We start from the raw sequence: 26,315 nt of genomic DNA on the forward strand, positions 1-26,315 counted from the left end.
GGAGCTTGCTTTCCTTTTAAAAAAAGAAAAACCCGCCCCAATTCAACAGCCCTCTCCTCCAGAAAGCTTTGCTGGCCTATCCCCGCCCATTCTCCAATTCCTCTCCAATTCCCTTTTCCCTTTTCAATCACTACACCCACTTGCTCATATTGGTGCTGGTTGAGTGTTTGTCTGATTTGCCTTTCCTGTTGGAGTATGAGGCCTTTAAGAGCAGAAACCATATCTAATATCTAGCCTGGACCCCAAGCAGAGGTACCAGCTCCGTAGTAGGGAGAGGAGCCATTAGCCTTGCTCCCACACTTTTGGGGCCACCACACAGAGCTGGAACTGGATGGGTCCCAGATGAAGCCGCTGTGGGGGCTCTGGCTCCCTGAAAATCACATCCTCTCAAAGCTCTATACCAAGTTCACCCCCGCGCTCAGAATTTAGAGTTGACACCCCTGACCCCAAATGCCTTCTGGATACCCAACCATCAAAAGGATGTACTGAGTGCCCACTCTGTGCAGAGCACTGTACTAAACATTCGGAAGAGATATGGGAGACATTATCCCTCCTTTCAAGGAGTCTGCAATCTAACAGGATGATTAAATCCTGGTTAACTAATAATAATAATGGTGTTTGTTAAGTGCTTACTATGTGCAAAGCGCTGTTTTAAACGCTGGGGTAAATACAAGGTAATAAGGTTGTCCCACGCGGGGCTCACAGTCTTAATCCCCATTTTACAGAGGAGGTAACTGAAGCACAGAGCTGTTAAGTGACTTGCCCAAAGTCACACAGCTGGTAAGTGGCGGAACCGAGATTAGAACCCCTGACCTCTGACTTCCAAGCCACGCTGTTTTCCACTAAGCCACGCTGCTCTCATATCCAAACATGCTAATATGCTAGTTGCCCCATCCTGGCAGAGAAATGAGCGCCGGGCCCATTTTTACGGTACCCCAAAAGATTTCAAGGTTTTCCAAATCTCCCCCTCCAAGAAAAATCTGAACGTGCTCCCGCCGGTGTCAGTCAGTGCTTTACTAGGCTTCGCTGCCTCACAAACGAATTGTACCAAACCTCACGGAACAGCAGATCGTGCCAAAATTGACACCCCCGATGCTGAGCGTTTCCACCCCAGGGTCCCGGAAATAATTATGGTATTTATTATTATTACTAGTAATAATAATAATAATAACGATATGTTTTAAGGGATTACTACGTGCCAAGCACTGTTCTAAGCACTGGGGTAGATAAAACTTAATCAGGTCCCACAAGGGCCTTGCGGTCTAAATAGGGAGGGAGGACAGGCGTTGAATCCCCATTTTGCAGATGAGGGAACTGAGGCGCAGAGAAGTTAAGTGACTTGCCCAAGGTCACATAGCAGGTAAATGGCAGAGCAGGGATTAGAACCCAGGTCCTCTAACTCCTGGGCCCAAGTTCTCTCCACTAGCTTCAGTCAGAGCATGTACGTGCCCCGCTTCAGCCCCAGTCAGCAGATCTGAGAGAGAGGATGAGGGCATTTCATTTGCTGCACTCACCAAAGCGCCAATTGGGCATGTGCCTCTGGTTTTTCCCCAAATCTCCCCCTTTGGAGAATTCCTCTCGGAACTGTTTCAAACTAGCTTCTGTTTCTGTCTCTCCCAGGCCCCACGGCTTAAAATCTCGAGACCCACAGAGAAACCTGTTCCCAAGAGCTGTATGCTCTCCACTGGAAGTGGAAAGTACAGTTGCTTGGAAGAGAGAGTAAGAGCAAAAATGCCCACTCTGAAACACAGCAGAGGATGGGATAAGGAGCCCAAACTGAGGTGTTACTGGGGATTAAGAGATAAGTGTCAAACTATTACTCTAATCTGTGTTTCAACACAGCTTGTTACTTCCTGCAAACCACCTCCCCCACCTTCAGATCCTAACATCTCTCTCCCACCTCTGTGTATCTCCTTCTCCTCCCACTTACCCCACAATCAATCCTGGAGGGTCAGTGAAGAATGTCCAACAAACCCCAGAACCAACGCGGCTGTTTGTTCCCCCCACAAATTGGCCTTCTTTTCTCGAGGGGTTTGGGGAGGCAAAGCCTGGAGATGCCCTTTCCCTCTTCCCAAAACCGAGTGGCTTTGTTTTCCATGTTGGTGCTCACCGTCTGATTCATACTAAATTCCAGCCAGACGATTACAAGTGTGTGCGCGCACGTGCATGGTTTTTGATGTTTGTTTGTTTTTTAATTTGCCGACACAAGATTTTCTTCTACCTTTCCAAAGACACGCAGAGGCCCACCCCGCCTCTCCAGATATGCAGAAGCTGCAATCAAAAAGAAAACGGGACATACTGCCCCTATAAGCCTTCCATTTGGCCACCCCACATAATCCCCTTAATTGCCATTTACTTAGGTAAACGACGACAAAGGCATAATACCTTCATATTTGTAGTTTCTCACATTTTTTCGCTGATGATTTTAGTCGCTTGAGGTTCAGGACCAAGAGCAATCATTGCAAAAAAAAAATTCCAAAAAAATCCCCTCAGCCATTTTGACTAGAGAAAAGCTAAAAATGTTTTCCTCTCTTCCTCCCTCCCTCCCTATAAAGGGAGAGAAGGAACCCTGCCACGTCAACTGCGCCCCTCCATATTTTGGATTTAGCCAAATGGTTACTTGTACAAATATTTACACGAACATGCAAAATAATCAAATCTTCAAAATGCAAACCTGTAGCACCAATTAAAAAGACAATTTCTCATCTTTCCATAGAATTTATCACCACAAGTGTAGTTGCTACAGGAATCTAACTTTAAACAACATTTAAAGAAAAGTTTTCAAAGGAGGCGCAGTCACCTCCCTTCAGGGAGAATAAATTCACTTTGTTCAGCAGACTATAGCTTAGAATGTGTTACGTGCACCAGCTTGTCACTCTTTGAAAACTCCCTGGTTAGCTAGCCTCAAAAATGTTTTGCGAACTTGCCCTGATCAAAGCAAATTCTTTGACAATAAAATTAATCTCACACTCCCGCTAACAAATAAGAGACCAAACTTTGGGGAGGGTGAAGGAGAGGGGTGGGTGTGAACCCACAGAGTGCTGGCCCAAAGGAAAAAAGAAAAGAAAAAGGAAGAAAAAAAAAAAAAGCCCTAAATCCCTTTTACAGATTTCAGGCAGGAACATTTTTAGTACAGAGCAACAAGACGAGCCAATTAATCAAAGATTTCATTACTCAAAAATGGCAAACCCACTTCAGCCAAATTGTCATTTATCTCAAGCACAGTAATTCTTTAAGCCACAGGGGAACGGAGCTGATCTGCCTTACAAAACCAGGTGGAAAATAGACACATCACTCCCCGAAGGCCAGGGACCATGTCAAATTCCCACCTGTGTATTCATTCTCTCCCAGGGCTTAGTACGGCGCTCCGCCTATGGTCCACGCTTATTCAACACTGTTAACCCGCAGAAGAGGGGGAGGTACAGGGGGCACAGGAGATCCTTTTCTTGCACTTGAGGAGGCAGAGCAAGCCTCATATCCCACCCTGGACTGGGGACTGAAAGGGGAAGGATAAAAAAAAAAGTCTACCGAAGAAGCTCCAAGTCCCACTGCAGCCTGCTATCATAGAGGGCCCAATTAGACCCTGATAGCAAAGTGTCAGAGTATGGAAAGAGCTCCCAGAGCTTTCAAGCTCCCTGCGGGTGGTTGACACTTTAGGCTCAACATGCCTAAAACTGAACCCATCTCTTCCGCCCCCCATCCCCCCAAAATCCTTTCAAACACTCACATTTTTCCCAACACAAAACTGACAGTACCACCACCCTCTCTTATAGTAATTACGATGGTATTTCTGGGGTAGATGCAAGATATCAGATCTGACGGTCTCCCTGCCCCATCCAGACTCACAGTCCAAAGGGGAGGGAGAGAAGGCATCTTGTCTCCATTTTTACAGATGAGGAGACTGAGGACCAGGGAGATTAAGTGACTTATCCAAGGTCACCCAGCAGGCAAATAGTGGAGCTGGAACTGGCAGTCTCCTGACTGCATGGGCCTGGGAATCAGAGGACCTGGGCTCTAATCCTGGTTCGGCCAATTGCATGCTGTGTGACCAAGGGCAAGTCACTTGGCTTCTCCGTGCCTCAGCTCTCTTGTTCTCCCTCCTACCTAGACTGTGAGCCCCATGCGGGCAGGCACTGTGCCGAACCTTATTAACCCCAGTGCTTAAAACAATGTTTGACATACAGTAAGCGCTTAACAAATACCATAAAAAAGAAAAAAAACCCAACAATCACATCTCCCCCCTCCCGGAAAAAAAATAACCTCCCACATTCAATCTGTCATTTAAATCCTCTAGGTTTTTCCTCCATATCTCTTAGATCCACCTCTCCATCTCCATCCAAAAGGCCACCACCCTACACCAGAAGCCTGTCGTATCCTGACGCGACCACTTTGTCAGCCTCTTAGCTGGCCTCCCTACCTCGAGTCTCTCCCTTCCCTGGATTATTTTTCTGACTGGGCACGTATCCCTTACTCATCCTTCTCTGCAGAGAGTAGAAATCCCTGACCATTTGCTTCAGGGCACTCCCTCAGCTCCCTTCCACTTACTGATCCACTCTCTTCCCCCCACCTCAGCCCAGCTCACACTTCTCATTCCCCTCAAACTAGTCACTGCGCCTCAGTCTTGTCCCTCCTTACTCTCACCCTTTAATCAATCCATCAATCAATCAATGGTATGTTTTGAGCACTTATGGCATGCATAGTCTACTAAGTCTAGACTAGACTATGGCATGCATACTCTACTAAGCTTTAGAAAGTACAATATAACAGAGTTGATACACACATTCCCTGCCCACAACAGGCTTACGGTCTACAATCCCCCTTCTAGACTGTGAGCCCATTGTTGGGTTGGGACTGTCTCTGTTGCCGAACTGTACTTTCCAAGTGCTCAGCACAGTGCTCTGCACACAGTAAGCACTCAATAAATATGACAATGAATGAATACAGTCTTTCCTCCTGGGTGGTACTCCCTTCCCTTTCAAATCCACCAGACAGCAGCTCTCTCCTTCTTCAAAGCCTCCCTGAAATCCCAGCTCCTCCAGGAGGCCTTTCCCAGACTCCTTCTTCTTCTTCTGGCCTCCCAACTCTCACCTCTGCCCTTCGGCACCACAGTGCACTCCCACCTACCCGCAGCACTTCTGTACATATGGACTTACATTCTCTACTTTGCTATTTAAGCAATTACTGATCCACTCTCCATTTCTCTTCTTCTCTCTATCTGTCCTTCCTTTTTTGTCTGTCGGCTCCTTGAGGGCAGGGACGGTGTTTTCCGATTCTATTGTTACTCCCCCAAGTGCTTAGCACAGTGGATACTCACTGAATACTATATTGATTGACTAGTGTCAAGGAGACATGACAAAAGACAACAGTTAAAATGACAGATGATTCACTCTGTGCCGTTTTCCTCTGACCCACCTCCATTCTACCTCGACAATTCCAAAGCCCCCAAACTGTGCCTCTATAAGGAGAGCATAAGATAAGCAGGTGTAGCCCCCATCTTCACCACACTCCTCCAATTAGTCAATTTACCTGGGAAGATAACCACCCCCTTTGCTGGGGGGCTTTCCAAGGGAAAATGCTCAGAAGGAACCCGGCCCAGACACTTGAGCTGAAAGAGAGGGTTAGCCATTAGCTGTGATGAGCAGCAGTGAGTAGCAGGGATTTTATTAGGGAGATAGGACTTCTGGCCTCTGTTGTTGCTGCTGCTGATGCCAGTGACCTGCCTGCTGTACGAAGCCGGGTGAACCCCACGGGAGGGTAACCTCAGTTTTTTGTTTTTTTTTATAAAACGGCAGGCCGCAAACCAGCCCCCAAGGGGGCCTCACAGGTCTGCAGAAGCGGCCAAGTCTGCTGAATATTCTCAGAATTTCTGATACGAGTTCCAGAACGGTACCACAGATCACTGTTCTCCCTGCCCAGTCTCGTTCAGTTTCATAGAGAAGCAGCATAGCTCAGTGGAAGGAGCCCGGTTTTGGGAGTCAGAGATCATGGGTTCTAATCCCGGCTCCGCCACTTGTCAGCTGCGTGACTTTGGGCAAGTTACTTAACTTCTCTGGGCCCTCAGTTACCTCATCTGTAAAACAGGGATTAAAACTCTGAGCCCCACGTGGGACAACCTGATCACCTTGTATCCCCCCAGTGCTTAGAAACGTGCTTCGCACACAGTAAGCACTTAACAAATACCATCATTATTATTCAACAGCGCTCTGTGTGACTCGGTCCCTAACTAACTCCCGTCCTCTCCGTTTTCCAGAGAAGACGCCAGAGGAAGCTCTACCTTCGCTTTCCCCAATCTGACAGATGGGAAAATTCAGGCTCAGGAAAATTAATCACGTTACCCGAGACACTGGTGGAGTTAGAGGTCACAACTTGGACTTTCTTGCTCCTGCTTGGAGTTATGAAAGCCACCCCCCCATCTCTCCCTCTCTCTCTTTCCAGTCTTGTAGATCAATTTGTTTTCACTCCCAAAGCAAAGGACTCTGGCCATATTCAGCTTCTAGCTCCTCTGGGGAACCTCTCCATGCATCCAATCAGGCGAGCCAGGCTGTATGAGGGCCTAGTCACAGAGCATCTCCATTCTATAAGGACTGATGCTGAGGGAGCAGGGGTGGTGGAAAACTGATTGGAGATGCACACCTCTGTGACTAAACTCAATGTCTCGATGGAGAGAATGAATAATCGGAGCCTAGAAAGGGGGACTCTTCCTTTGAAGGAATGAGGATCTCGTCCTAGAGAGTTCCTCCTTTTCCTGTTCCTCTTCCCTCTCCTGTTCCCAAATCTCTCCAGCAATATCACCTCCTGGTACCCAGACAGCTTCCTGCTCCTTACGTCGTTCAGATAAAGGGAGGTAAATACACAGACCCTCAGCCCGATCTCCACACAGAAGAGTTTCCAACAACCCCCGTTTCTTACGCCCGTTTTCCCAGCTACCCAATCACTCTGTATTTCTGAAGTCAAGACACTCAGAGGAGAGCTTGAGGCATCATCTCTGAAGACTTCAGGACAAGAACGAACACAGGAGGTAAAGTCCCCCAAACTCGGGTGGCTTCAATTAAATATCCCCCTGAAAGGGGAAGGGGTTGGAACAAGACACTCAAAACTTTTCTGGGACTCTTCCAGGGCATCAAGAGGAACAAGCAAAAACACACACACACACACACACGAAACATAACCTCTCAAAATCACAGGCCACATTCAAATATACCCTCCTTTCATTCAAACTGCCCACGGCAGTTGAGGGATCATTGGCATAAGAACAACATCACATCTCCCATGAACACTTTTCTACCCCCAAAGTTTCAGAACACGCTCAAGCCTGACACTTGAGATGGGTCAAAATGTACAAGGGAGGTCCCTTTCTGTGACAGATGATTTAACTGGTCAAGCGCTCTCCCCCAGAAGCCGCAAAACTCACCTAGGCTTCGGCGGCTGGCATTAGAGCTGCGGTTCTCCCCCACTTCTCACTTCAGTCACACAACACCTCACAACCAAAGAATCCAGGAGATAAAGAAATTAGCATCCACAGGCAAGTCCACTCACCCAGGTCTAAGCCAGAATCAGGAGGAGGATGAGGACAAGGATGATGGCGATGATGATGATGACGAAGACGATATGGCAGGTTGTAAAGAGGTTTTTTTCATGGGCTTTTGGATTTGGTGGTCTTTGAAAGCAGTACGAAAATAAATACAATACCTGATCCTCCAAACTGAGTGCTTGCAAGGGTCGTAGGTCTGTTTTTTCCATTAGTCACTGGCAGAGGGAACATCTACAAAAACAGAAGATGAGAAGGGGGCGGGGGGGGGGGGGGACGAGAAAGAGAAACAGAGAGACAGATTGCAGCGTGTTAGTTCTGTTGTGCTGTGCAGGGACGAAGCAATGCTTGACCTTTGGAGTAGGGGGAAAATATATATATACACACACACATATTTCAAGGGCAGATCCTGGCTGATCTGCATTACAGAGAGTGAAGGGGGGGCGGCAGAGACGAGCTCAGAGAAAGCCGCGGGGGTGGGGGAGATAGGGATGTGGTGTCAAATTCTCCCCCTTGGAGGGCCACGTCTCGGCAACCTCTCCCTTGCTTCCCCCTCAGAGGCTCTGACAAAGGGCGAGCTACAGCTTTAGTCCTTCTCCTCATCCCTACGAGCCGCTCCCACTCACCACAGCAGAACTGTGCGATTGCTCACCGGCTATATTTCTGGCTCCTCCTGCCCTCACACCCAAGGTTCTCTGTTCATTCGATAAATGGCTCCCGGGTTCCAGGTAGCAGAGCCAACTCCAGCCAACGGAGCAGACGAAGCTAGACTGGTCCAGTAGCAGCCAGCTCTGGATTCAGCCTCGGGGGCAGGATGGCTAGCCAGATCTCTTCTACTCCCTTGTCCCCTCCAGCCCCACATGGCTTTTCTTGGGGTGCCATTTCCTCAGGCCAAACCCATTTTTCAGCTTACTGCCGGGCACCGGGCAGGGAACGGCCAGAGCCACAGTTGTCCGCTGCCAAAATTTAGAGCTGGAGAAAGGACCCAAATGACTGTGCGGGGGAACCGTGATGTTATATAACATCCAAACAGTCGGCTGAATTTACTTTGGAGTTCTAGCTTAGCTTTCGCTGTCTGTTTAGGAAAGGGGCCTTCTGCTCTACATTTGTTGCTAATCTTCCCCTGGAGTAGAGCTTCCTCAAAAACACTGGACACCCAAACAAGGCAACCTGAAAAAATATTTTCAACAAAAGGCCAACAGGCTTCAAAACAGTACGTGTCAGGTCTTTCGGCATGTATGGACGGGAAATGGAGCCTTTAAGCTTCTTTCCCCTCCCCACACGACACTGTCTCTGAACAGATCGATCTGGGCTTTAAAGGACAGCAAGAAATACTTAGGTTAGCCATCAGAAAACATTCCTCTCGCCCCCTTCCCCCATCCCCACCCCACCCCCCGCCTTCCTCCCCCCTCCACCCCGTCCCCCCGCCCCAAGGGTTGAGCCGCGCCACCGACCCTGAAAGACTTGATCAAGGGATCGGTGGAGGTTCTTTCTCTGAAAAATCCTTGTTTCTAGGATGCCCGCATCCCAGGCACGAATGTACTGCAGCCCTAGCTGGAGGCAGGGGAATGGACTAGATAACCGCCGAAGGTGCTTTTCAGGTCCTTTGGTCTGCATACATTCATCGAATGCAACAGGCAACTACACACGCTTTGGTCCTTCGTGCTCTTGACCCTTCAGGGCCAAGCCACACTTTGCTGGTTCCCTGATAACTAACCACCCCACAAACCTTATTCCTTAATCAATCGGCAACTTAGCTGCACCACACTTGAAAACAGAAATGGAGCCCCTCTCTCAGGCCTTGAATTTTGAAGATTATGCTGACGTCTTAGAGGCCTTAGCAGGGAAACGTCCAGCTCTACTACACTGAACCCAAAGGAGAAGAGGTGTCCCATTCTGTGCTTTTGTTTTTGAGAAATAAGACCCTCAGTTCAGCCATATTGCATGCTGGAACTAGGCACTTTGGCTAGAATGTCGTTAGGAAATTTGGGACTGTTTGTTGGGCAACACGAGCCCATTTGGCTACATGGGACAGGATCTGTCTCTCACTGTATTATCCTGTATCTACCCCAGTGCTTAGCACAGTGCTTGGTGTCAGAACAGGAGGCCGCTACAAGTGTGAGTTTTACAAGAATGCAATTCCTGCGCTAAGAGAAAGAAGACCGGGGTGAATTCCATATCCAGGCCTCATCAGAAAACCAGAGTGAGTTTTCAAACCGACAGGGAGGGGATTCACGGGGCAGTGATGGTTCAACTGTGCTCTCCAGTGGCAACGGCTTGGGCCTCTACCAAACCGAAGGAGGTTTTGGGGGTTCAAAATGGATTGGGAAGAAAGTGACGGTGACTCACTTCCTCGGTAGAACTATCTCCCTCCCATTTCTATACTCTCCGGTTTTGATTTTGGGAAGAGAGGGAGGGGGAAAAAAGATGGAAATAATAATACTAATAATAATGATGGTATTTGTTAAGTGCTTACTATGTGCCAAGCACTGTTCTGAGCACTGGGGGGATACAAGGTGATCAGGTTGTCCCACGAGGGGCTCACAGTCTTCATCCCCATTTTCCAGGTGAGGTAACTGAGGCACAGAGAAGTTAAGTGACTTGCCCAAAGTCACAGAGCTAAGCGGTGGAGCCGGGATTAGAACCCACGACTTCTGATTCCTAAGCCCGCGCTCTTTCCACTGAGCCACGCTGCTTCGTCCAAGTGAAATGGTACCAACCCGGAGCTGCCTTGCTTGTCAGTTGGGTAAAGTCGCCCCCTGATAGTACCTCGTACTGTCGGACCCCAAGTCGGAATTAATCCACGTTGAATCAAAAACAGGGATACACTCTGGTCTGTTTATGCGATTTCAAATCATTTCTTTGTCTAGTTCTGTATTAAGGGACTTCAAATCACTATTTTTAGTTCCGTCTCAGCCCACCCACATATCCAACATGTGCGGTCCAGGAAGACACCCTACCCACCAACCCTGGATTCTCTCCCCCGACTCCACCCCCGATACACACACATGTGAGACTCTCACTCTTCAAGCTGACTTGTTTAATGTAAAAGCAAACGCTTTGTGTTAGCAGAAGAGTGCAGTGTACCCTACTGATGTGTGTTTGTTGGTTTGGTTTGTTCTGTCTGAAAACAAAAAGCACCGGCAAGCCGACCTGGGCCTTCCTCTATTCCCTCTACTTCAATTTGACGAGGTGGGCTTGCCAGCCGCCATGCAACAAGATTTTGGCGCAGCCTCAGGCAGAGAGCGTCCCATTCTGGTTTTCCAGCATTTATTCTGTGCCTTCCTCTCAGGTGGACAAAAATGAACCCCAGATCCCTGTCTCCCCAGCCACGGCTGAGATCCGTCAGCTCTGACAGCATCTTCATCTCAAGCGGCTCCAAATAACCTCCCACGGACAAGGCAACTTGATTTGAAACACCATCTCTTCCTCCCGGCTCTGTCAAATTGTGTCAGATATTACACGGCAATTTTCCTGGTGCCCCTTTTTTCCACTGGCTTCAAATGTTTTGATCGGTGATTTTTGTAACTTTTCGCAAAAACTGGAAAAAATTCAGGGCTCAAGAAGATTCGGCACGGCAAAAGCCTCCAACGTTCCGAGGCTGATGATACTTATCCAGTTCTACGTATTCCAACCGACTGCCACCCTGGGCGATAATCGGTGAAAACACATCCTACTTTTGAGAACGAGAACGCTTTACCCAGTCGGCCAAGAGTAAGCGTATGGGGCAGGGGGGTGGGGGCCGGTGAGGTGTCCCCCTTCTCTCCCAAACCACAACAAAGGGGTCGTTACGCTCTGTTGTCGATCTAGCTACCACCCGTTCATCCATAACCAAGAATCTGGCCAGAAATGCAATTTAATTGCTTGCACAGGTACACTGATCGGGGCTCACCAGGCCAGTACACACTAATATTTTTTAAACGAAAGCACCCAAAGTTATTTTCAAACTTCTCAAACATACACGATGTGGACTAATGGCTTGAAAAATTTCAGTTAAAAAAAAAAAAGACCCCAACAGCAACCTGAGTTACTGAAGCACAAAGATGCATCTTAAAATACTGAGGCAAAGAAGCTGATTTTGATCCCTCCCCACACGCTACGATGTGGTGGGTTTCTTACTGTTTTAATTTTTTTTAAAAAGGGAAGACTTGCCGTGGATAGCTCAGAGATCAGGTTTATTCTTGCTTGTGAATGTTCCCTCCTAGGTTTACACAAAAACAGCATTCTAGCATAGAGGTGAAAAACACAGCTCTAACGGCTATTTATTCCCACTGCAGCTAACTGAAGTTTCACGGGGTTGATCCAATCTATCGGCTCGAAATTTGGAGAAGCAGCTCGGCCTGGGAGTCAGCAGTCCCCGGGTTCTAATCCTGGCTCTACCACTTGACTGCCGTGTGACCTGGGGCAAGTCACTTAACATCTCTGTGCCTCGGTTACCTCACCTGTAAAATGGGGACTGAGACTGCGAGCCCCATGTGGGGCATGGACTGTGTCCAACCTGATCGGCTTGTATAATAATAATAATAACGGCATTTATTAAGCGCTTATTATGTGCAAAGCGCTGTTCTTGTACCTTCCCCAGAGTCTGGTACAGTGCCTGGGACGTAGTAAGCGCTTAACAGATACCGTAAAAGCAAGCAAAGAGCAAGGGAATGTACCTTTCTACCCCTCCTCACAGGTGCTTATAGCGAGAAGAGCCACCAAATCCAGGAGCCAGGCTCCTGCAAGGGACGATGGCACTGGCTTCTGATCAGGAAGTTTTCTGGGATGATCTTCCTCTTAAATCTTGAGCTGGCCTGCACCTCCCCTACTCTGAAGGCACCGTTCCAGGAAAGGAACACCAATCCATTAAAATGTAATCCCTCTGTAGCCTGCTTTGAACTCACTGCAAGTGACAAATGGGAGGTCGCAGTTGCCACGGGAGCAGAACTGGTCCTGAGAACTCGGCGGGGCAAGATTTTAGCAAGAGGCCACCTCGGCTCGGGAATTGCTCCCGGCCCCCTGCCCTCTCTCCGGGAGTGCGTTAGCACGGGATGTGGGAAGGGGAACTCTGCACTGCCCTGAAAAGGGAAAATGGAAACAAATGCTCACCAGGGCCAAACCACAGGACACTAGAAAAAACATCAAAGCACCATGACCTTGCTGGTTTCCAAAGGTTTACCTCAAATCCCTCCACCCAAAACACACCAGCGTTTGCATTGTGGTGGCCGGCGTTGATCAACAGAGGCTTTGGGAACCGAGGCCTTTCGTTACGCCAGTTCAAATACCCCGCTTGGCGGGGGCTGTCAGAATCCACGGCAAGAGCGGGCTCGACTGGGTGGCATTTCATTTTCGCAGAGATAATTCCCGGGGTGGGGGTTGGGGGGGGGGACCCGTTAATTTAATGGCAAAGAGATGCTGTGCTCGACTGCATGGACAAAGTAAGCACCTCCCAACTCAGGATGGCACCCGGTTCTGTTTAATAGCAGGGGGTCTCCAGGGAAGCCCTACAGTTCTTGCTAAGCTCTAGGAACGTGCGTGTGTGCATGTGCGTGCCTGTCTGTGCGCGCGCCCGCGCAGCGCTAACGCCTTCTGTTTCGACAGAAAGGAGTGAAGCCGAGGCACCGTTTGCGAGGGGGTGTGAAGGCCTACAGCTCCTAACGGGCCCGATTTCTGACCGAAAGAAACAGGCAACAGCGAGCTCCTTCAATCCAGAGGGATAAACTTGGAAACCTCGGCGAGAAAAGGCAAGGAGGTATTCCTTCGCTCGGTCCCAGATTACAGGACAGATCAGTGGAGAGTGCCGACTCGGAGCCAGCTAACCTCGGCTTTAGGGGACGGAAGGAAAAATCCCTGAAACTACTGGCGGTATCTGTACCCGCTAAGAGGGAATCCGGGGACGGGCTGATGGCTACGGTGGGGTTTTGTGACTCGGTGGGCCCCGTTATGGCTAACTTCAAACAAAAAGGCTCCAGACCCTCTCAGGGGGCATTGCTGTTTCCTGCACTTTCTTGGACTGGCCCAGAAGTTATAAATGTGACGCATCTCTGAACAATTCGATCAAAAGGGTTTGCTTCTCCATTTTAAGAGACTCTGCTAACTTTGGTCAAGTACACCCTTTTCCAAGCGGCTCTCGGGTCACAGACGACGGATTTTAAAACCCCGATTTACTTTGTAAGTTTCAAAATCTGATGATGACGATGATGAGAGGAGGAGGAGGAGGAAGAGGAGATGGAGGCAGAAGGGAAAAGGGAGGACACGACTTGCGTCTGGGCAAAAGCGACGTAAACATTTAGCTGATTTTGTCAGATGCACTGAGTCGTTTTCATGTTGACCCAGGTCCTTCATAGTTGAGCGCACTCTTTCAAAAAAGCAAGCTATGAAAAAAACAAAACAGAACTGCAGGATCCAGGGGAAACAAACTCTGATGAAAGTCAGATAAAGTCACCGCTCTCCTAGCCAAGTGACCGGGCTTCAGAAGTCCAAACGGAGCGTTCCGTCCGCGTGAGCGATTCAATGAGCCCAGACCCCCTTAAGATGGAATTCTTGATAGCCACCGCTCAACTGGAGATCTCCTGTTACTCTACTTACAAATAAACCCGCTGAACCAGGGACCTCAATGAGGCAGCTTGGAGCGCCTGAGCGCCCTTTGATGGATCGCAGAAATAGGGCTGCTGTGCCTTTAAAAAGCCCCCAAAAGAGCTGGCTTACCATACTGAAGTCCAGCAGGTCACTGAGCTCTTTGTCTGTCCCAACTGCAGCCATTCTCTGCTGCTGTTGTTGCTGCTGCTGCTGCTGCTGATTCATACTCCCACAGACTCAACAGTGGCAGTCCTAAAGAAAACCACGGGGGAGGGGAGAGATTTTAATGACTTCAGCAAAACTACCCACCCAGATGATGAATATTTCAAAAGCACCAAAATCTCTGCAAATCCGCGGCATCCAATTTGCGCGTCTAGGATGTAGTCGGAATTCTCGCGTGGCACCCAGAGAGGGAAACAAGCTCCCTATTCAGCGGGCACTCTCAGATGTTTGTTTTTGGCTGCCAGTTGCCCTAGCGCAGCCCTATTCCGCCGCTTCTCTCCCCCTCCTCCGGGAGCACGGCGGATGAGAAAGGGGGGCAAAAGACACCAATTCGTTTATCAGAAGGTTCGGGCCAGTTATCACTCAGCTCTCCTTCGGGGGCTTCGGTGCCCCCCCGCCCCGCAACCTCTTCTGAAAAGCAATTGAACTTTTAAACAAAGCAGGTGGCAAAAAAAAGAAGGAGGATTCACCCAAGACGAGGGAGGAGATGGGGAGTCGGAGTTCAGCGAATTAAATAAGTCTCATTTAGGGGATTTTGAGACCGGGGAGAGGGGGCCAGAAGGGCTGCTGGCTGAGCAAGTGAAATGGACCACTTGGGCCTCTGCCACCGGCCCCCTTTGGCCCTCCCCTCCTCCCCCAGCAGCAGCAGCCTATGCGCTGGCAGGCCGGCCTCGGGGATCCCTTTGAAGCAAATGGAGCTGCTGGGGAGTGTTATTTTTCAATCTGAAATCATTCACAGCAGTTTTTCCGCTGCATGCCAGCAGAGAAAGCCTTTCCCCGAGTTAACGCGCAGCAGATGTTCCCCCTCCCCCCGCAACTCTCAACCCATCCGCGCCCCCCCCGCATGCACTTCAACCTGAGCCATTCGGGTTCCTGCCAGCAGCGAGGAGCTGCACCTTCTTGCATTTGGACAAAGGCTCCTTCCCACCGCTCCCCCCCCCAACCCCCCTTCTCTCCTCCGAAGCCTTTCCCCCCCCCACCCAAACTCCAGGCGAGGCCTACAAGTGCGGCTGGGCTAAATGCAGCATTTCGGGGCAGGAGAGAGAGTTTCTGGTTGGATTTGGTGGGGGGGGGGGGGGAGGATGGGGTGGAAAAGCAAACGCACAATCCCTCCAAGCAGCCCCAACTTGGTCCCAGCCGATCCTCCGGGAAAGTGGGGAACTTGGAAAAGTTTGGAAAACAGCGGCAGGGCCCGTTCGACCACAACCGGGGGGCCCCGGGGCTGGAGGTTGGGGGTCCTCCCTTATCCCCCCCCCCCCAACTTCTTCAGATCCTCCGGATGGCCCCCCTCCCCCAGCCCTTCCAACAACTTGGCGAAGAGGAGGAACAATGAGCCAGCCCCTCTCCCTCCACGCCGTCCCCGCCCGAGGATCGATGGCATTTATTGAGCGCTTACTGGGTGCACGGCGCCGTACTAAGCGCTCGGCAAGTCCAAGTTGGCAGCATATCGAGACGGTCCCTTACCCAACAGCGGGCTCCCAGTCTAGACGGAGAACAAAACCAAACGTATCGAGAAAATAAAATCAGTAGAAGAGACATGTACAAGGAAAATAGAGTAATAAATACGTCCATATACATATGCAGGGGCTCACAGTCTAGAAGGGGGAGACGGGGAACAAAACCAAACGTATCAACAAAATAAAATCAGTAGGAGAGATATGTACAAGTAAAACAGAGTAATAAATACGTCCATATACATATGCAGGGGCTCACAGTCTAGAAGGGGGAGACGGGAAACAAAACCAAACGTATTAACAAAATAAAATCAGTGGGAGAGATATGTACAAGTAAAATAGAGTATTAAATACGTCCAAACCCATACACAGGGGCTCACAGTCGAGAAGGGGGAGACGGGGAACAAAACCAAACGTATCAACAAAATAAAATCAGTAGGAGAGATATGTACAAGTAAAATAGAGTAATAAATACGTCCAAACCCATACACAGGGGCTCACAGTCGAGAAGGGGGAGACGGGGAACAAAACCAAACGTATCAACAAAATAAAATCAGTGGGAGAGATATGTACAAGGAAAATAGAGTAATAAATACGTCCAAACCCGTACACAGGGGCTCACAGTCTAGAAGGGGGAGACGGGGAACAAGACGAAACGTATTAACAAAATAAAATCAGTAGGAGAGATATGTACAAGGAAAACAGAGTAATAAATACGTCCAAACCCGTACACAGGGGCTCACAGTCGAGAAGGGGGAGACGGGGAACAAAACGAAACGTATTAACAAAATAAAATCAGTAGGAGAGATATGTACAAGGAAAATAGAGTAATAAATCCGTCCAAACACATATATAGAGGTATGTACATATGCAGGGAATGGTCTCCCACCTCCCCTCCATTGCCCCCCACACGCTCCTAAAGCCTCCCCCCGCCCCTACCCCGCGGGGGGCGACGAACTAAAGCTTAACTTTGCGGGGCGGCTGCCAACTTGCGCTCCCCGAGCGCTTAGCCCAGTGCTCCGCGCGCAGTAAGCGCTCAATAAACGCGAATGAATGAATGAGTGAGTGAGTGCGAGGGCCACGATGCACGCCAGGAAGCGGAAAAGGAGACCCCCCCCCCCCCCGGCCCCAAGCGAACCCCCCAAAGCCCCCCGTCCCCCGTTTACCTTCTCCGAAAGAAAAAGCATCCAGCAGCAGGCGGGATGGCAGGGGGTCGGGGCATGAAACGGCGGTGGCGGAGTGCCCCCCCCCCCCGCCCCGAACTACCACCACCCCTCAGGTCCCAAGGCGAGCGGGACAAAAGCAGAGGAGGCGAGTCGTCCCGGCCGGGCTGCTCCCTGTGTCTGGGCGGGTGGGTGGGTGGGTGGATGGCTGGCTGGATGGGGGGCGATCCTCCGGGCGTCCCCCCCACCCCACCCCACCCCCCCGGCCCCGTGCTCCGTGGCCCCCCGGCCAGTCGGCTCTACGAGGTATCCGCCGGGCCCGGGGGCTCCGCTACAAATGGAACCGCTTCATCTTCTTGCGGCAGGAGACATGTTCCCCCCGCCCCCATCCCGCACTCACACACTCACACACACACACACGCACGCACGCACCCACCCCCCCCCCCTTCTCCCACATTGTCACCCGAATCCCTCCGCCGGGGCCTCCATCCCGCCCCTTTCCCGGATTTCTCCCAGGCACGGCGGGGAAAGGCCGATTTTTTCTAGGAGGGACCGGCTCTGTGCGGCGCCAACCTGGCCCTCCTAAGCGCCCAATGAATGAATGGACGGATGGATGGATGAATGGAGAATCCCCTCCACCATGGTTATACAGTAAAGACCGCCACCAGGCAGATCCCCCTATCAATCAATCGTATTTATTGAGCGCTTACTATGTGCAGAGCACTGTACTAAGCGCTTGGGAAGTACAAATTGGCAACACATAGGGACAGTCCCTACCCAACAGTGGGCTCCCAGTCTAAAAGGGGGAGACAGAACAGAACCAAACATACCAACAAAATAAAATAAATAGGATAGAAATGTACAAGTAAAATAAATATCCTCAGCCTTTCTCCCAGTATTCCTCTATGGGGGGGCCGAGAGGAGTGGGAAAGTTGTTGTCCCAAGTGCGGTGGGGCGGGCGGGCGGCGCAGAGGGGGCCGGGGGAGGGACTATGTTTCTTGGCGGAGGAGCACGCGCGGCCGTCGTGGTAGGAAGAGGGAAAACATGACGAGATGGGAGGACCGGGAGATGGAATGATAAACCCGCGGGGCACTGACCAACGGGAGGGCGCCGGCGCCGAGATTGGCAGGGAAAACATCCAATCAGAGGTCGAGTTCCCTCCTCCTCTCCCGCCCCCCGGGTTCCCGCCCCCTCCCCTCCCCCCTCGGCCCTCTTCCCTGAGCCCTGCTCCCACAGCCAAAGGAGGCTGGAGTTTTCCCGGTTGGGATTTGCGAGGCCTCGTCTCCCTCCTGCAATCCCAGTTGGAGAGCACACCCCCCCCCGCTCCCGCTCCTCTAGATGAACTTTTTCCGGGACAGACCGGGCGACCCCCCCGCTTCTCCCCCATCACCCACCTCCAACGGCTTCCATGAGCCCTGCGAGAATTCCCCTCCCTTGCCAGGCAGGAAGAGAGGAAAGATGTGGAAAACGCATTAGGGGGACAAGGCGCAAACCTTTGGCCAGGGCCTGAGGAGCAGGTGGCTAACGGGTCAGGATTGCAAGAAGAAAAGTTGGGGCCGTCAGGAGGTGGTTAAGTTTGTGGGACTCAAAAGGGGGACTGAGGGGAGCTGTTGGATTGCTGACCCCGGAGAGGTAAGTGGAGGAGAATCCATCAATCAATCAATCGTATTGAGCACTTACTGTGTGCAGAGCACTATACTAAGCGCTTGGGAAGGACAAGTTGGCAACATATAGAGACGGTCCCTACCCAACAGTGGGCTCACAGTCTAGAAGGGGGAGACAGAGAACAAAACAAAACACATTAACAAAATAAAATAAGTAGAGAATCATTTGGGCACTTGGGATTTTGGGGCACTGGCCCATGGCCGTGACTACCCTGGAGCCATATTCAAGAACGTGAGTGGAAGAGAATCATTTGGGCACTTGGGATTTCGGGGCACTGGCCCATGGCCATGACTACTCTGGAACCATATTCAAGAATGTGAGTGGAAGAGAATCCTTTGGGCACTTGGGATTTAGGGTCATTGGCCCATGGCCATGACTAACCTGGAACCATATTCAAGAATGTGAGTGGAAGAGAATCCTTTAGGCACTTGGGATTTAGGGTCATTGGCCCATGGCCGTGACTACCCTGGAACCATATTCAAGAACACGAGTGGAAGAGAATCATTTGGGCACTTGGGATTTCGGGTCATCGGCCCATGGCCATGACTAACCTGGAACCATATTCAAAAACGCCCCAAACCTTCCTCCCCACCAGGCCTGCCCCTGAGCGGTGCTTGGAGAAAACCAGAGCTTGACCGAGGTGGGGGGTTGCAGCCCTCCTTTAGATAGAGTTCTTTGTTCTTGCAGATGGCACTCCTAACTGGGAAGTTAAGGAGGAGCAGCGTGGCCTAATGGATAGAGCCCAGGGTTAGGAGTCAGAAGGACCTGGGTTCTAATCCGGACTCTGCCACTTGTCTACTGGATGACCCTGGACAAGTCACTTCGCTTCACCTATTTTAGAGAAGTGAAGCGATGAGCTGAAGTGGCACATCTCCTCCAAGGCGCCTTCCCTAAACCCTCCTTTCCTCTTCTCCCTCTCTCTTCTGTGTCTCCCTTTCCTGCTACCCTGTATTCATCCTCTCTCCCAGCCCCACAGCGTGGCACAGGGGAAAGAGCCCAGGCTTTGGAGTCAGGGGTCATGGGTTCAAATCCCGGCTCCGCTGCTTGTCAGCTGTGTGACTTTGGGCAAGTCACTTCACTTCTCTGTGCCCGTTACCTCATCTGTAAAATGGGGATGAAGGCCGTGAGCCCCCCGTGGATCAACCTGATCACCTTGTAACCTCCCCAGTGCTTAGAACAGCGCCTTGCACATAGTAAGCACTTAACAAATTATTATTATTATTATTATTATTATTATCTGTAAAATGGGGATGAAGACTGTGAGCCCCCCGTGGGACAACCTGATCACCCTGTAACCTCCCCAGTGCTTAGAACAGTGCCTTGCACATAGTGCTTAACAAATACCATCATTATTATCATCTGTAAAATGGGGATGAAGACTGTGAGCCCCCCATGGATCAACCTGATCACCTTGTAACCTCCTCAGTGCTTAGAACAGTGCCTTGCACATAGTAAGTGCTTAACAAATACCATCATTATTATTATTATCTGTAAAATGGGGATGAAGACTGTGAGCCCCCCGGGGATCGACCTGATCACCTTGTAACCTCCCCAGTGCCTAGAACAGTGCCTTGCACATAGTAAGTGCTTAACAAATACCATTATTATTATTATTATTATTATTATTATTATCTGCAAAATGGGGATGAAGACTGTGAGCCCCCCGTGGATCAACCTGATCACCTTGTAACCTCCCCAGTGCTTAGAACAGTGCCTTGCACATAGCGCTTAACCAATACCATAATCATTATTATTATTATTACCACCTGTAAAATGGGGCTGAAGACTGTGAGCCCCCCGTGGATCAACCTGATCACCTTGTAACCTCCCCAGTGCTTAGAACAGTGCCTTGCACATAGTAAGCGCTTAACAAATACCATCATTATTATTATTATTATTATCTGTAAAATGGGGCTGAAGACTGTGAGCCCCCTGTGGATCAACCTGATCACCTTGTAACCTCCCCAGTGCTTAGAACAGTGCCTTGCACATAGTAAGCGCTTAACAAATACCATCATTATTGTTATTATTATTATCTGTAAAATGGGGCTGAAGACTGTGAGCCCCCCGTGGATCAACCTGATCACCTTGTAACCTCCCCAGTGCTTAGAACAGTGCCTTGCACATAGTAAGCGCTTAACAAATACCATCATTATTATTATTATTATTATCTGTAAAATGGGGCTGAAGACTGTGAGCCCCCCGTGGATCAACCTGATCGCCTTGTAACTTCCCCAGCACTTAGAAGAGTGCCTTGCACATAGTAAGAGCTTAATAAATGCCATTATTATTATGTACAGATCTGTGATTTATTTATATTAACATCCATCTGCCCCTCTAGACTGTAAGCTCACTGTAGGCAGGGAATGTGTGTGTTTATTGTTATATCGTCGTCTCCCAAACACTCAGTACAGTGCTCTGCCCGCAGTAAGTGCTGAATAAATATGATTGACTGACTGACTTCTCTGGGTCTCAGTCACCTCGTGTGTGAAATGGGGATTAAGACTGTGAGCCCCGTGCGAGACCCGGACTGTGTCCAACCTGATTATCTTGTATCTACCCCAGCAGTTAGTACAGTGCCTGGCACATGGTAGGTGCTTAACAAATATCATAAAAAAAGGTCACCTATGGAGATGTGTTCAGCTGAAAAGGAGGGACTTGCAGTCTCAACCACACGGTTTCCTTGTGTGTGCACGCAGGTATGCACACACACTGTTGTTTGCCGTGTTTAGAGAAGCAGTGTGGCCCAGTCGGTGAATCGTATTTATTGAGTGCCTGCTGTGTGCAGAGCACCGTACCAAGCGATCGGGAGAGTTGCTAGACGCGTTCCCTGCTCACGACGAGCTTACGGTCTAGAGGAAAGAGCACGAGCCTGGGACTCGGAGGCCCTGGGTTCTAATCCCTACCCTGCCACTTGTCGGCTGTGTGACCTCGGGCAAGTCACTTAACTTCTCTGTGCCTCAGTGCCCTCATCTGTAAAATGGGGATTAAGACTGAGAGCTCTATGTGGAGCAGGGACGGTGTCCAACCTGATTAGCTTGTATCTACCCCAGCAGTTAGTACAGTGCCTGGTACATAGTGAGTGCTTAACAAATACCATGCGAGTAGTAGTGATAGCATCGACTAAGCACTTACTGTGTGCAGAGCCCTGGACTAAGCGCTGGGAGAGAATGCATGAGTGGGAATTAGACGCGGTCCCTGGCCCTTGGGGGGAGGACCACTGGTTCATGGGAGGCTCTGAATAATACCTTGAGTCTGACCTCGTCAGAATCCTTTGGACTGGGAGCATCCGGGAGTCAGTTTGGGGCGGCTTCCTTTCTGCCTTCTCACGTATTCCGAGTTTCACCGAAGCTCTCAGGATGGACCGTTACTCTGAGCCGCTGGTGGCATTTCTTATATTCTTGTAGAAGTAATGTGGTGCAGGGGGGGAGTCAAATCACTTGTTATGTTCCCCATTCCATCCTTGACTCCTTCCTGAGTCTCGACAAATCGTTTAGCCAGTGACTCATTTTCCTCAACTGTAAAATGGGAATTATACCTGCATTTAGATATTTGGCTTAAAGTGCATTTTGCTTGCTTCACTGCATAGGTGCCAAGCCTCAGAATTATTTTTTCTGATTTTTTTTTTTATCACTAGGCCTCACTTTCCTCATCTATGAATTGGGGATAAGCTATCTGCTCTTCCCGTCTCAATGATTGTGAGTCAGGGACTGTGTCTGTCCTGAATATCTTGTATCTGGCCCGGCACTGAGCACCATGTTTAGCACACGGTAAGCATTTAATAAATACCACAACTAACTTGGGTCTTTGGGACACTGAAAGCCTATTTTTTTTGCTCAGGAAATAACGGGCAAAAGGGGAAGCCTTCTATAGGCGTATTTCCAAGTTTTATCTCTCAAAACTAAAACTAGCGGCCCCCCCACATGGGCTAAGCAGCTCCCTGGTGAAGAAACGGGACTGGATGCCCTCCACCTACCTGGAATGGGTTTGAGGGGCAGAAACAGCTGACCAATTTCCCCCGAGGAGGGGCCCAAGTCATGAGCGCTCACCCCTGATTATCGGACCCGTGCGTGGTTGTGCCCTTTCCTGCTGGGCAGTGGGAATAAGAGAAAAGTAGATGGGAGGGATAGCTGCCCTAAATTCATTCATTCATTCAATCATATTTATTGAGCGCTTACTGTGTGCAGAGCACTGTACTAAGCGCTTGGGAAGTGCAAGTGGGCAACATGTACAGACGGTCTCTACCCAACAACGGGCTCACAGTCTAGAAGGGGGAGGCAGACAACAAAACAAAACATGTAGACAGGTGTCAAAACCATCAGGATAAATAGAATTATAGCTATGTGCACATCATTAACAAAATAGAGTAATAAATATGTACAAGTAAAATAAATAGAGTAATAAATCTGTACAAATATATACAAGTGCTGGGGGGGGAAGGAGGTAGGGTGGGGGGGAGATGGGGAGGAGGAGAGGAAAAAGGGGGCTCAGTCTGGGAAGGCCTCCCGGAGGAGGTGAGCTCTCTGTAGGGCTTTGAAGGGAGGAAGACAACTAGTTTGGCGGATGTGTGAAGGGAGGGCGTTCCGGGCCGGGGGAGGACGTGGGCCGGGGGTCGACGGCGGGACAGGCGAGAACGAGGCCCGGTGAGGAGGTTAGCGGCAGAGGAGTGGAGGGTGCGGGCTGGGCTGGAGAAGGAGAGAAGGGAGGTGAGGTAGGAGGGGGAGAGGTGATGGACAGCCTTGAAGCCCAGAGTGAGGAGTTTTTGCTCGATTCATAGGTTGACAGGCAACCACTGGAGATTTTTGAGGAGGGGAGTGATATGCCCAGAGCCTTTCTATACAAAGATAATCTGGGCAGCAGAGCAAAGTATATAGACCGAAGCGGGGAGAGACAGGAGGATGGGAGTTGAGAGAGGAGGCTGATGCAGTAATCCAGTCGGGATAGGATGAGAGATTGAACCAGCTAGCCCTAAATTGGGGTGGGGGGGGGCGGTGATGCTGTGATAACACCCCACAGTGAGTTGTCAAGCAGGCAGCATGGCCCCACACTAGACTACCGCCGCATGCAGTGTGCCAAGTAGAGATTTTGTGGGTTGAATAACTTTTGAAAAATATTTGCAAAGCCGTGTTGGCCTTTTAGGGTGAAAAGAACGGTGGCCCAGGTTTAAATGGGTTGTTCAGGGTCATTCAGCCTGTCCCTGCCCAATCCAGCACTGGGACCCAGGACCCCTCAGGCCTGGGCAGTCTTTTCCATTAGCCTGCACTCCTGCCAGGATGATTCCCTCTCTCAGACACTCCAAGACAGGTGGTGAGGATCAGCAGAGGCCCATGGCTTGCCCTCGGCTCCTCTTAGTCAGTCCGTGGCCAAGAAGGGTGCCCCTTGGGCATCCTGACACTCTCCTCGAGTGGATGAAAAACTTCAAGGCTCTCTGAGACTCTGAGATTAGCCCTTATACCGGGGCGGGGGGCATTCTCGGGGCAGGGGGGTGGTTGGAGGAGGGTGTCTATGCTAGCAAAAAACGAAGGGGAGACACTAAGAGCCCTTTCATTATTTTGTCTCTGCGAATCAGGACAATAATATTCCTCCTACTTTGTCTGGAAATAGCCCTCCCACAAACCACCCCACCCTGCTCTCTAAGGGTCTTATGGCTAACAGATTTTCTCATGCTAGATTTTAAGAAAAAGCAGAGTGGTGTTTGTTAAGCACTTACTAGGTACCAAGCACTGCACTAAGCACTGGAGTAGGTTTGAGATAATTAGGTCAGACGGAGTCCCTGAGGTTTTCTTAACAGATCCTTTTCCCTTCCCCCCACTCCCTCGCTTTCGTCTCCAGCTGTCCTCGGTGGCAAACAGAAAACCAATCCGTCTGTCTGACTGGGGCTGATTCATACAAATTGGGTGGAGAGAAAGAAAAGAAAAAAAGAAAAAGAAAGAAGGAAAGGAAGAAAGGAAAATGATGTGGCATTACTTCAGGAAAAATAGACAGGGAGGGGAGGAACTAGGTGAATTTGGTTAAAACTGCAGTATCCCTTTGCTGAGTTTTATTCATCTTTGGTTGGAGCTATGGAACAGGGGCAGAAAAAAGTTACTTGCTAGCAGTCACCCCTTCCTAGCTAAATTGGGTTTCCTGAAATCCATCGGGAAAATGCACTTAGTTTCCCGTGGCTCTTTCCTTGGGTGTAGAGAGCTGCTCCTTCCCACAGTCACACCAGGTTGCTAAAAGTGGCAGCAGATCAGATTTTTGCTTTAACGATCTATGCTAAATGCTTACTATGTGACAAGCACCGTTCTAAACTCTGGGGTAGATACAAGACAATCAGGTCGGACATAGTCCCTGACCGGCATGGGGCCCACAGTCTGAGGAGGAGGGAGAACGGGGATTGAATCCCCATTCTGCCATTGAAGAAACTGAGGCTGAGAGAAGTTAAGTAAGTCGCTCGAAGTTGTACCTCAAGCAACCGACTGAGCCGGGATTAGAACCCAGGTCCTCGGACTCCCAGCCCCAGGGAGTCATGCTTTGACACCGAAGAGTGGTGCTTCATGTGCCCTAAGCCCTCTGCAAGCGAGGGAGACTCTGCTGAGGTGGAGAAGGCCTGCCCTTCTGCCCTGCTGAGACACATGGCCCCGAGCGTGGTGGAGAATAGTCTTGCTGGTCAGACGGTAGACTCCTCGAGAGCAACGGGGGACAGTGCTTTGCACATAGTAAGCGCTTAATAAATGCCGTTATTATTTACTTCTGTTGTACTCTGCCAAGGTCCTAATAGTCATTCGTTCATTCAATCGTATTTACTGAGCGCTTACTGTGTGCAGAGCTGGAAAGTACAAGTCGGCAACACATAGAGACGGTCCCTACCCGACAACGGGCTCACAGTCTAGAAGGGGGAGACAGACGACAAAAAAACCATGTAGACGGGTGTCAGAACCGTTGGAATAAATAGAATTGTAGCTATATGCACATCATTAATAAAATAGAGTAGTAAATATGTACAAGTAAAATAGAGTAATAAATCTGTCCAAATATATACAAGTGCTGTGGGGAGGGGAAGGAGGTAGGGGGTGGGGGGGCGATGATGGGGAGGAGGAGAGGGAAAAGGGGGCTCAGTCTGGGAAGGACCCCGGAGGAGGTGAGCTCTCAGTAGGGCTCTGAAGGGAAGAGCTTGTTTGGTGGATGTGCAGAGGGAGGGCATTCCAGGCCAGGGGAAGGACGTGGGCCGGGGGTCGACGGCCGGACGGCCGAGAACGAGGCACGGTGAGGAGGTTAGTGGCAGAGGAGCGGAGGAGGGTGCGGGCTGGGCTGGAGAAGGAGAGAAGGGAGGTGAGGTAGGAGGGGGCGAGGGGATGGACAGCCTTGAAGCCGAGAGTGAAGAGTTCTTGCTTGATTCGTAGGTTGACAGGCAACCACTGGAGATTTTTGAGGAGGGGAGTGACATTCATTCATTCAGTCGTATTTATTGAGCGCTTACTGTGCGCAGAGTTGGCAACATATAGAGACAGTCCCTACCCAACAGTGGGCTCACAGTCTAGAAGGGGGAGACGGAGAACAAAACAAAACATATTAAAATAAAATAAGTAGAATAAACATGTACAAATAAAATAGAGTGATAAATAGATACAAACATATATCCATATATACAGGTGCTGTGGGGAGGGGAAGGAGGTAAGGCGGGGGGGGGGATGGGGATGGGGAGGAGGGGAAGAGGAAGGAGGGGGCTCAGTCTGGGAA

The 26,315-nt window shown here is 50.1% G+C and overlaps 1 protein-coding gene across 4 annotated transcripts in view; it reads right to left on the reverse strand.

Moving 5' to 3' along the window:
• The window catches only part of TCF3 (transcription factor 3), a 118,406-nt gene extending 101,328 nt beyond the window's left edge, over positions 1-17,078 (reverse strand). For all 4 annotated transcript variants that reach the window (XM_038770772.1, XM_038770770.1, XM_038770771.1 and 1 more), the window contains exons 1-3: positions 16,932-17,078; positions 14,219-14,341; positions 7,690-7,762 (exon numbers count right to left, since the gene is read on the reverse strand). In XM_038770772.1, coding sequence (XP_038626700.1) covers positions 7,690-7,762; positions 14,219-14,314 — 169 coding nt within the window. In that variant the 5' untranslated portion in view covers positions 14,315-14,341; positions 16,932-17,078. The remainder of the gene's footprint in view (positions 1-7,689; positions 7,763-14,218; positions 14,342-16,931) is intronic.
• Between the last annotated feature and the right edge of the window lie 9,237 nt (positions 17,079-26,315).

Source organism: Tachyglossus aculeatus, chromosome X2, assembly GCF_015852505.1.
Source record: "Tachyglossus aculeatus isolate mTacAcu1 chromosome X2, mTacAcu1.pri, whole genome shotgun sequence".
In the NCBI taxonomy this organism is placed as follows: Eukaryota; Metazoa; Chordata; class Mammalia; order Monotremata; family Tachyglossidae; genus Tachyglossus; species Tachyglossus aculeatus.